This window comes from Lepisosteus platostomus, chromosome 9, assembly GCF_059453375.1.
Source record: "Lepisosteus platostomus isolate fLepPlt1 chromosome 9, fLepPlt1.hap1, whole genome shotgun sequence".
NCBI classification, from domain to species: Eukaryota; Metazoa; Chordata; class Actinopteri; order Semionotiformes; family Lepisosteidae; genus Lepisosteus; species Lepisosteus platostomus.
The window spans coordinates 52,832,835-52,845,406 of NC_142619.1; the positions used below are offsets into that span (position 1 = coordinate 52,832,835).

The window sequence follows — 12,572 nt, forward strand, 5'->3', positions numbered from 1 at the left end:
CCAAACACTGAGCTACAACAAAAGAGGAAAAGCGCATAACTTATCGTAAGGCCCAAGAGAGAGAGACACGAGTCTCTGCTACCATTTTGTAGTTAAGAAACCATATTTCACGGGTGAGTGCCATGAAACTGCGGCAGCGTTGTCAATCCCTGGACCGAGTCAGCCCCCGAACCCGGCACTGGGGATAAGTCTTAACAAGAATTAATACAGAAAAAAGGTTCCAACTTGACCAGCGCTTACCATTTACAGGTTTCTGATGCAGGGAGTCGACAAAGTGCCGAGGGTTCTCGATGGTGTACTTCAAGTCACGGATGGAGTGGGACCCACTGCCATCGCTCCAGATCCCTTTCTTTGCACCTTTTGCTTGATCCTCAAGATCACAGAGCCTGACTTGATCAGGACTAGGATAAATCAGAATTGCATTGGTTAAACACATTAACAGGAAAAGTGTATAGCTAAATTAGATGCATTGCAGAATTAATGCGACACAGATGTGTTCGCTACAGATTTTTGATCCCACACCGAAAAATAAATACCCGTATGCAAAAAGAGGACATTTTAAGAACAAAACTGAAATATTTTTGGCCTACATTATCTTCTACAAAACTTTTTTGTTCCAGTGGAGATCTGTTCAGACAATTTGGCATAAGAACCAATAGATCTAAAAGCTATTGCTTTGCTGCAGTCCAACTGTGGCTTTTTCAATTTATGGGATATTTCTGAAAAGACACTACACACACCTCTCCTTTCACGTGTCAAATCGGAAAGGAAAAACTCAGCAAGTGGTAGTCTACAGCACATGTTCTTAAAAACATGACATGCCTCACTGGTGTATTAATACTAAGACTATTCTTTCTCAGAAATAAACTTGAACACTTTAGCTTGAAATATTTCTCATGCAAGTTATTAGTATTAAATCAATTTCACAAGTAATGTGTCAAACCTTCAGTTTTGATAAGTTCAACATCATAAGCTGACTTTTGTTAGAGAAGTGGGCTATCCAGCAGGCTACGTTGTAAGGCGTTTTATTTAATTGGCAGCTGTGACTGCTCAGGCACTTTTAGTACAGTTCTAATCCCTTGCATTTCTTTGTGCTAATTTTGTCATCTCCTCTCTATGTTACTATTTTCTTTTAACCTTATTTTCCTCTTTGGGAAGATAAACGTAATTCTATAGAAGATAAAAGTATCATCATCATTAAATCAGAAGCTAAACCAGGCTGGAACTGGTTAGTACGGGGATGGGCAGCCTCCAAGGTTGAAAAACCAGTTTGCTGCTGTATATGAGAGTGTTTGACCAGTAGATGGCACATTTCCCTCTAGTCCAGAACTTCTCAACCAACGATGCAATATTGTGATGTTGGGAGATGTCATTTGGAGGAGACTAAGAACCAAGTAGTAAGGACCTTAGCATACAGGAACTGGTGCACTATTTGTAAGAGCACAAGGGTGGTAACCTAGTGTCCTGGCTAAAACCAGTTCAGGCTTGTATAGTCCGGCCTACCAGCTCCAGGCTTTAGGTGTACTCAATTACTATAAAAATAAGCACAGCGCAGACCTTGTGTATCATCTTTGCCTAGTTTTATCTATATATTCATCTATATATTTTACCTATATTTAGACAATCCAACATTCTACATGCAGCCTGAGTCTTGTCGCACATTGCCTTGTATCTACTCTTATGAGTGCAGTGTCTCATGGAATAATGGAGTGGAATAATTTCTACCACGTTTGCAGTGTTACCCTTTAAGTCTGAAAAGCAAGCCAGCATCAGGAGGTAAGTGAAATTCTGTTACTTAAGCGTTTGCGATGTTCTATGCTTGAGTTAGTTTTATTAAAGTACAGTAATATAGTAACAATGTAAATTTATATTAAGGTATTGTAATACGTTCTAAGTGTGAATGTGCAGCTTAAGAGTGCATTCTAACCTATGGAAATTTCATCTTATGTATGGTTGTGTGGAACATAATCCATAATAGTAATGTGATACCATTTAAATCTTGACTATCCAGCACTGCTCATTCTCCACAGATGCCATTCAACATTTATACTCCAGATACAAGTCGAGCAATAGTAAAATGAGCAATATGGAATCCCTCATGAACACATCAAATGGCATAAACATAAGCAAATACCTGTAACTATGGACTAGACTACTGAACCTAGTCCGGTAATGAGTCAAGTACCTATCAAATAACATCAAAACTACACGGACATAATCGGAAAGAAAAGTTACTTTGAGGAGGTTTCAAAACTTGTGTCAGCAGTAGCATTCCCACAGCAAACCGAGTGTGAGCCTATCCGATGTAGCTTTCCCTCTGTATATTTATCTCAAATGTCTCATGTTACAGACTCTCACTCAACACGTGCTGCTTCTCTCATCTTCCCATTCTTCTAGTTCTCCCCAAAGTACTTCACATGGTGGAACCCTCACTTCTCCTGTCTGCCCTCACATATATGGGGGTTTCTAGCACTGTTCCTGCCCACCTGTCCTCAACAGTCAGGTTTCCTGGTAAAGTTCACGCTCTGCCCTTTACTTTCTCCATTACAGTCCCCCAGGGACCTGAGCTGATACAGCTCGGCTGTCGACACAGCACAAGCACGTTCTTATCATACAGTTCAGTTATGCCCAAGATGAGCTAGGTTTCTTCTTGTTCTTGTTTCACTGGGGACTGGAACCCATCACCTTAATAAAGGGACCATCATGGAGCCTGTGCATTACAACAGTTAGTTGGGCCACTCATCCCCTGAAAAGGACAGCTTTGACCAACAACTTGTACATGTTACAAGTTACACCCTACTCACACCTAACAATTGGACCATGATTATTACAGGGTTACTTGTAATCTTGTGCCCACTTTCACCTAAAAAAAAAAATCCCCACTAGACAGGAACGGAGATATTTTCTGCCCTTATTACTTCTATACAAGCTTGACTCTGTTCAAGCTCATTTAAAAAGAGCAGTCTTATGTTTAAATAAAATGAAAATAAAATATGATATTGGATGACATTAATATTGTCCCAGCAGTTCATTGATATTTGTTTAGCTCATTCTATTTCACGCAAGAGTCTGGACCACATGAACTTTTCACAATTCAAACAGAATGCTAAAAAAAATTACAAATGTTTAGGGCATGCGTGACTAATATGATTAAATTCTAAAAATGTATTCTCAATTCAATGGTTGTTTTGAGGAGAGTTTGTAGACATTTTGGCCACTTTATTAAGAGCTTTGTAATGTTTAAAAATTAAAAGATCAGAGCTTCTGGGAACCAGTTAAATATACTCCACACAGGCAGGGAGATCAAGAACTTACATCCACTTTCTAACTGCTTTATCCGATTCAAGATCGCAAGGAAGTAAGGGCCTATCCCAGCAGGCCACGGGCGACAAGGCGGGATACGCTGTGTACAGGACGCCAGTCCATTACGGGGCACACATGAACACAACCATACTATAACACCGGGATCAACTTTCCCTGAACCCAATTAGCCTAGCGGCATGACTTTAGACTGTAGGTGGGAGGAAACCGGAGCACCCTGACGAAACCCACATGGACACTGAGAGAACATACAAACTCCACACACACAGCACCCCAGGAATTGAACCCAGGGGCCCAACACTGCAACGCAGCAATGCTACCAATTGTGCCACCAGAACAGTCACCTTCAAAAGTGCACTGGAAAAGGAACAGCACTAAAAAATAATCCTTTCTGATCATTTTTCTCAGCGTTGACTGGGAAAAAATATTTTTCTTTCTCCCTACACAGGACGTATTTAATATATTTATTGATTAAATACAAAAATCAGAAGGCTTGGCTAGAATGCTTACTTGTTTCCTCTTATCCCTTCTCGTCGGACTGTGGCCAGACCCTCTGATACAAGAGACTCTGCAATGTTCTCTCCAGAAGTATCTGTGAACAGAGAGAAATTACCTGAATGTTAATCTGTTAATCACACAGTCTCAAGATGTCAATGAGATACTTGTGAGGCTCAGTGCTGCATTGTACTATAAGAAAAACTGATTTTGGGGGTGAGGTTAACTACACACTGCACTGAAGGGGAAAGGTAGAGCTATATATTTTCATTCCCCTATGTTTTAACAGTCATAAGCACTTTCCCCGTGTTGTACATCTCTAGTCTGCCTGATGGGATAAAGCAATGCAAAACCAAATAATTCAGCTTCTCTAAGATAATGGTTAACTGTCACCAAAACAAACTGAATGTATAAAATCTTTTAATTAGGCTGTTTTAGATACAGCATATCATTTCATGTGGCTCTGAATTAAAATGACCAACAACAGCAAAACATAGTAGAGGAATAGTAAAATTACAGAACCAGACAAGATGACAAGAAAATTAATACTTGATCTTTAGAAGCACAAAGTAAACCAATGCTGCAGCTGTTAATTTACATCAGTAGCTATCTACACATTTGGTTATTTAATCAATGACAAGTCTGATTTTTCTAATTTGATTTGTAACTAAGCTGCTGTATTAAAAAGATAAGACGATTCCCAGGAGGGGGACTTGTCCATTTTCACCAGACGGACAACACTTAAAAGTCTCATATTATTCTTAGTAATGTCATTAACAGTGCTAAAAAAAAGGATAACAAGGCTTTCAGAAAAAAAAATTACATTTCAAAACAGGTATCTGTATTTCAAGGCTTCTTTCTGTAAAAACAGCCATACCTTTACCGAGGTACACCATTCCATACTCTCTTCCTTGAGGAGTCTTGTTTTCCACAGTAAAGCAGACCTCCTTCCCAATCATCTTCTTACGAAGGAACTCGCGGGCTGGCCAGGCCCATGGCTACAATGAAGGCATTGACAATTTGATTATTCTGGCATCTCACACATAAGTAACACAACACATTCTTTTAACTCATTCATTTTTTGGAGCACACCATACAAGCGCCGTTACCATCAACCAGCTTGGATCAACTCTTTGGGACACAGCTGAGGTTTGAGATTTTAATCCCACTGCTTTTGATAAAGCACCTAAATTATAACTCGACAGCTTTATTAACATAGCTTTAATGCTTCCAAACTGTGCATCTTAATTCAATATAAAGAAAAGGCACGGATATCTTCATGTCAGTTCACTCACGTTGGATATTTACCAACATGCTTGCGGTATAGTAGAGTCTTTACATCTGCAAATTTAAGATTCGTAAATTCACCAACTCGCAATTCAGTCTGGCCGACAGGGTCTTAGATGGGGAAAAAAAACAGGCGTTTTCAGCCAGATTTTCAGCCTTCATAAGTTGAAGGTTGCTCACAACACCTTTCAAAGTAGTGGCAAAACACTAGGATCATGGGTTGAATCTACCTAACAAGTGAGCTCCCCCCTGCCACCTGCCCAGGTACCCACTACATCTCAACCTGGTCTGGTTTTCATCTTGTAACAAAAACTCCAAGTTCCGTTTCAACGGTGTGGGGAATGATAGACTGGAGACGACTTTACAGGATCTCTGACAATATTATTGCCCATTTCGTTGCAGTGCGGCATGATAATCACAGAGGCAGAGGGAGAAAGTGCAGACTGAATACAGACCAGGGATTTATGTTTGTTTTAGTTGATTACTAAAGATGTGTGATTACTGTTGTTTCTTTTCGTTGATCAATGTTACTTAAGTTAACTTTAAAGCGATGCATTATTACTTAAACTATCATATAAGGGAATGTTACCTATGTCTCTGGGGTGGACTAAGTTATAGCCAAATTAGCATATTCACAAGGGTTCAGAGCAGAAAATGTTGAGACACTTCTGTACAAATATTTATTGTACAGCTGACCAAGAAAGATTTAAGAATTATTTGATGCAACTGGACAATCCTGCAATTCTTCAATTTCCACCAAGGTGTGCAATGATCAAATTACACTATCTACAGGTTTATCAAACTCTCTCTCATCTGGCTGTAAAGGAGCTATAGCCCCATATCATGAACAGTTAAGTTCTTGTGAAATTGGAGTACAGAAAACAAGACTAGATAATCACAATATCTCTCTCAATACTATTTAGCAATCATGACCATTCTACAGTTGCTGTATTTTAAGTGCATCTTTACTTCTTGTAAAAAATAATTAAAAATTACATTGACAATAAGATTGTCTCAATAAGAAGATCTTACAATAAGACTGTAAATCTTAAAACTATTAGATCATGTCTGCCCTACATATCTTTTATGTGGCACGTTTATAGGTCTACTGTCATTAAATTTAATTTCCAGGTGCATCAACTGTTGATTATGTAAATATTTCCCAGAAAAAAGAGCGTATTTTAGATCAAGCATAAAACATATCAGTACGCGCCTGCACAAATCTTTCTTAGCTAATGAAATAAGCTAAGGTGCTTGGGTTTCTATTGGCTTAGTTCTCCTTGTCCAGAAGAACCAACAGTATTTATAGATAACCATTAATTTATCATCCTCAATATACATAGTATACATTGATTTTTGCTGAACTTAATAGGTATTTTAGGGAAACCTGCCAGATCAGTTCCTGGATCAGGGCCTTCCAGAAACTAAACCGAATGCCACAGGATCAGTAGGATTAAAAATGTGTTCATAGCTTTGGAGTGATATAGTTGTATGATTGTATCAAACCATATTCACAGAAGACACTATTTCAACACAGGGAAGAAAAATGGCAGACAACAGCAGTATGACTTAAGTGGACTTTGCCACTTGTGCTCTCACCTCATCAGGGGTGTCCTTTGTGTCGGGCTGGTTTTGAGCAGCTCTTCGGGCCAGAGCGCCAGCACGGATGTTGCTCAGGTTGATCTGTCTCTCCGGGGGGGGGCCGCCTCGTGGCTGTCCCCGGACGATGATGGCACATCCCGACAGCACCTGGCACGAGAAAATCAACCCGCGTCTGAGAGGCCTGCAATTGTGTGAGCAGGTCGCGGAAACACACGACAGCCAACTTAAATTCACCTTAAGTTGGGGTGGGTAGGTCTGTGGTTTTAATTCAGATTCAAAGAGCTTTAATTCCAAATTACAGTGTTGCCAAAGCAGAAAAATAATTAACAAAACATTTACCTTATTAAATTAAAACACATTAAATGACGGTGCAGAGCAACCACATTTAGAAACCATACTGACAGTATATTAAAGAGAATGCATGCAATTAATGGCAATTTATAGTGTTACCAATGAATACTTCCAATACTTGGAATGAATACATCAAATTGTGAAGAATTTGCTACATTGGCTCATGTTTTAATTAAGAAGTGATAAATTTGTTGTGCATTTCCTAAGAGAAGTATATCAGCATCCTCGCACTTTAACCTCAGTGCAGTTACTTTTAAGCACATTCTGAATAACACCTGAAGGATAATGCTGTTTAGCATTGATTAGCACCTACTTTGCTCAACAGCCTACAGCTTTCACCAGAGCTCAGCATTTTAAATGTAAGTACACATTTACCCTACAATTAAGAAAACTGCTATAACTGTAAAGGTGGTTATTTCCATACGTATTTGCAATATTTTAACAAACTTTTAAGTTAGCAAAGCAGTTTTCCAGGAGGAAATGACCAGCAGCAGCTTGATGTGAAGACTCCCAACAGCCTTCACTCTTAACCTTATTTTTCACATTTGTAGGTGACTGTTGTGAAAATTCAATAAATCACTGAAAAGACAATTATAGCACCTTTTTTCATTTATGGTAAAAGCCTTTCAAGATGTATGGGAAAAACAAAATTCCACAGAAACATTTCCAGGGAATCATTTAAAACTTTTTCTGAAAAAATGCTCCCATTCAAAGAAGATTCCTCAACTGAAGGACTAGTTTATAGCACGGAAAAACAATTAATGAAGCTCTAGTAAGTATCTGTGTCAGCATGCATAGGCTGCAAAGGAACAGGTAAAGGTTTATTCCATGCTGAAAGAAAAAGAGAAGAGACAACGTTACGACTATGTAGTCTTCTTCAGGTGTGACACCTGAAGAAGGCTTCACAGCCGAAACATTAAGGAGCACTAGAAGACATTTGGAATAGCTGACCCTAAATATGGATGCGGATAATTTAAGTATAAACCACCATGCCTAATAACTCCTGCCAGTAAAACAGAATACTGTCACTAACACATGGACAAATAAAATGGTTGTGGACAAACCATTAAAAAGTCCAAGAGAGACTCGTTATTTACTTCTTACTTAATATGACAAGCAATTTCCTAACTTTTTGTTTGCATGTTTTTAAATCGTGAACATTAAAGGGAGTGAAACGCCCTTGGAAGTCTTTTAACCATTATATCATTTCACAACTGATACCAGTTAAACTTTCAACTGAACTTATCCAAAGTGTAAACTTTTCAAAGGACAACAAGCGGCAGTGGCCTCGAGGCTTAAATTTTCATTTACATTACACTTAGAAGATAGGCTGTTTGTGACAAGGAGCTGTTTGGCCTAGGATCAAGCATGCATTTGTGAAGAATAATCATTTTCCCTTCTCCACTCTTATTTATTGTCATTTCAATGCATCTGAAGCTCTACCCATTTTACCACAAAACAATTTTAGGGAGCAGAAAAGCTGTACAGTTGATCAATTATTTACATTCATAAACCCAATAAAAATAAATCTTAGAGGCAAATAAAAGGTTAAATTAAAACCCCATGATTAAAATACACATATATCCAATGCAATTGTCATTGGGTTTCAATGGAGCCACGTTGAGTTGTTTTATTAGTCGCCTGTATGGGTTATTGTTTATATTACATTTTAAGTCAAAATAAATGAAGTTAAATACTTCATATTTTCTAAACCACCGAAAGAAAAAAAATATCACTACGCGAAAACGTTGCAGACGCATTAGCAAACATTTTAATACCTCCAAAGAGGTTATTTAACAAGCTTTTCTTTAAAAATGAAACTATAGAATCAAAACGCTTAATTCCTCAAAAAAGAGGAAATCAGTCATTATAAAATCACAGGGGGAAAAGCCGTTTCGCAAAAAGAGCACGTTATTCCAAGTCTCTGCCAACATCGATTTTTAAACAAATGTGCTTTGGGTCCGACCGCCATTCCAGCCGAACACATGCAGTTTTTGGATTTAAAACCAACGGGCCCAACTGCTTACGGTAACCAGTGACAAAATCATTGCAGCTTGCTTAACTTTTCACGAAAAAAACAAAATACCCTACATTTCCGAAAACGCAAGCCAATTCAGTTTCCGCTGCAGCGAAAGCGTAGCACACTTGGGAGACTTTCAGAGCTACGTGTCAGTTTCTCCACATACAACTGGACACAGTCCTTGCTTTTACAAATATCCAGGAGTTATTAAACTTTTATCTCCGCGTGACAGATAACTATTCAGACTTCCCCAAGTTTTGGTCACCTATATCATGCTGAAGTTTACCGGTCTTGATAAGCTTGGGCAATCTTTTCTTTTTTACAGAGAGCATTATAAACACTTGTTCCCGCCATGGTGCCCTCCAAATATAGGTTAAAGTAAGCGTGATTTTAGGTTAAAGGTTGATCTAGTTTAAAGAATGACCTGACCTTTCCCAAAACTATTTTATCTGATCTCCCCCTCCCCCCAAACAAGCCACGACATACGTTTCACTCTCTACTACTACAGAGCTTAAAAGCGTGGATATTGGGTAAATCAGAGAGATGACTCGTTCAATACTAATTACACAGTATATCTCAGTCAATGCACGGCTTAACATGCCTTCCAAGGCGTCAATACATTCCTGACGATGGTCTTCCCCGTTACACGTGTAGTTGAATGATAAAGAGTAAAAAATATTTATTTCTTCAAAACAATCGAAGCCTGTGCAAACAAACCTTTTAAGCTGATCAAGAACATCGTTCATGTGACCATTAAAAGTAACTACACGCTTTCTAATTATACATTTACATACTTTCGAACACACTTTTTTTTTCCAGGCAAGAAACTATACCTGAAACAGCCACCTTTGTTGCAGCTCTACTTTGAAGTTCCACCTGTGCTGACTGTAAAATGCTACCATACGCCTAAGTCCGCTAACAATCATGGCATTATCACTGCATGCAATTTATGAACCTTAAAGAAGTCTCCTGGATCAGTTCGGAAGAACTTCAATCCCGAGCTTCCTACTGCTGGGTATTTTGTTCTTACCATCTTTACTATTCCCCTCTGCAGCGGCAAACTCGGAGCAGTGTTAGCCTGAGCCTGGGAGGACGACGAAGATGCCATGCTCGTTGGTTTAAAGTCTCACGCACAGTCCGTGGGATTCAGGATAAGAAGAAGCGAGAGTCTGAGTAACTGTTCTGCCGAGACCTGCAGCCCAAGAAGAGAGACAGACTTGAATGCTACTCTACACATTCACTACACCGGAAACACACGGAGCCATGCAACCCCAGCATGCATGGGATATACACGTCAAATTGTTACCTTTTCCGGGCTACCAGTCAAGGCAAGACATTGTAGCAATAGGCCAATTCCAGAGCTACGTCATTCTGAAAAGAAGACAGCTTCCGGGTTCCGAGGGGGAACGACACGTCAGCATCAATCTCCGCTATACTGGAGTTTACAGCTGCCTGGATGTTCATAATGCTGGGTTTTCGCGCGGCTGTTGTATTATGGTGTTCAAGAGGCATGTTTCCCTGCCTAGATCTATGTATTTTTTTAAATCAATTGTAAAACAGTTTCATTTTACTTTCATTATAACTGAAAATGTTTACTAACGTTTTGATTCGAATTACGTTTATTGATAGGCTCGTCTTGGCTATCTGAAAATTTCATTCATACACAGTAGGCTATTGCGTGTGTATGTGCATGCGTGTTAGTGCCGATTCAGGTTTCGAAAATGATGTTTCCGGATACCGAAGTGTATAATTAACAAAAAAAAGCAACACTCTCGCACCAGGGACGTAACATCTTAATGTTCATACTTTTTTATCGATTTGTTGTTGGGTGCGCGTATGTTTAAGGGTGTGTGTTTAAATGCGCTCCGTTTATCCGTGCGTCTCGACTCACAAATCCTATCCTTTCCCTTGCATCGAGTAACTGTAAAGACATCTTTGCAGACAAGTAACTTAATATTGTGTATTGTGTATTGTGCTCTCACGGCCCATTGCAAAACTAAAAAGAGAAACTTAAAAAATACCTTAACGTGGAATGCAGGTATAAAAGATAGATATAAAAACGAGAATATTTACAAATCTGAGATCTGAGGTGGCCATTTGACCATCTAACCCTCCTGGTTGATATCAGCTTATTGATTCCAGAGCAGTTATTTATTGCTATGTATATCGAACATTTCTCAACATTTCCTAGAAGATCGAAATTGTCAAAAAACATGTGTTTTATATGAAGCCTCTAAGCTAAGCATTTCCAATTTTGAACATAGATATTTGTCTACACTACAAATGCACTTGTCTGCATGAAACATCATCTACCATTTATTTCCCCACTCTTGAATTTTATCTGAACAGTTAATCTTTTTTCAAAGAGAATTTACCACTAAGTATACCAAATTATATCCAAATTATATTTGCTTGCTCAAAGAACAAGATAATTAAGTATGCTTTACTTTTTCTATATCTATATTGAGTACCCTCTACCCATCTTATTTCCATATTGATGATCATGTAGCTTAAATCTAACTACTATTTAGTTAATGTTATATGTAAAATTAGTCACAATGACTAATTTTATAATTACTGAACATGGTTCAATACTGTCACCCTTTTTATGGATGGACACTGAATTAGCAATTTTCCAGCCCATGAGTACTACCCTTATCTTGAGCAATTGTTGTAAGATTTGTTCCATTGCTTTTTGAAGTAGTGGATTTAATAAACTTAAAATATCCTGTTGTAAGTTCACTCTATGAATGGTAAAAAGTTCCTTTCTTTTTATATGTACATTGTTAAAATAAACTGGGATACAACCTAGATTCCTGTATAGTAAAGTATATAGTAAATGTATGTGAATATATAGTACATATATATTCAATACATTATACTATAATACTGTATTTGAAATGGTGGATCCAAGGCATGAAAGGGTCATTTCAGGCTGCAGGTTAATCTATTATTTTTCAAGTCACTTCTGACCTTTTAACTGAGCAAATTTTTTGGCTAAAAGTCAAATTACCTTTTTATCACAGTCACTCTTTAAAACATACCTGTAAAATCACAGGATTCCAATTCAACCCTGGGCAACAAAATACACTATTTATTGTAAGACCAAATAATGAAATAAAGCTTTATGTGTACAAGCCATCAAGTTTATTTCTTGCTTTACATAAGCCAAAAATGGTAATGCTCAACAAACAAATATACGTGTTAATTTTGGATTTAGGATCAAACAAAACCTACAGCTTTCAAACAACTAGTTTTCCAAGAAAAACATCCATCCATTTTCTAACTGCCTTATCCAATTCGGTGGCCCCGACTACCTCTGTTGGTAGAGCATGAGCCCCCCTGATCTCAGGGTAGTGGGTTCGTGTCCCATGTCAGGTGCCAGGTTCTCCATATTGAAGGTTGGGCACAAGGCTAACAACCCTGTCCCATTAAAAACTAATGTCATGGAAACAGCAACAGGATTTTGGTGCCCCTTCTGTACATGCCAGAAGGC

At 38.4% G+C, this 12,572-nt stretch overlaps 1 protein-coding gene across 1 annotated transcript in view; it reads right to left on the reverse strand.

The window, feature by feature from the left end:
* The window catches only part of snd1 (staphylococcal nuclease and tudor domain containing 1), a 304,678-nt gene extending 294,314 nt beyond the window's left edge, over window positions 1-10,364 (reverse strand). The window contains exons 1-5 of the mRNA XM_088645522.1: window positions 10,107-10,364; window positions 6,703-6,852; window positions 4,694-4,814; window positions 3,832-3,913; window positions 241-401 (exon numbers count right to left, since the gene is read on the reverse strand). Coding sequence (XP_088501648.1) covers window positions 241-401; window positions 3,832-3,913; window positions 4,694-4,814; window positions 6,703-6,852; window positions 10,107-10,184 — 592 coding nt within the window. The 5' untranslated portion in view covers window positions 10,185-10,364. The remainder of the gene's footprint in view (window positions 1-240; window positions 402-3,831; window positions 3,914-4,693; window positions 4,815-6,702; window positions 6,853-10,106) is intronic.
* Between the last annotated feature and the right edge of the window lie 2,208 nt (window positions 10,365-12,572).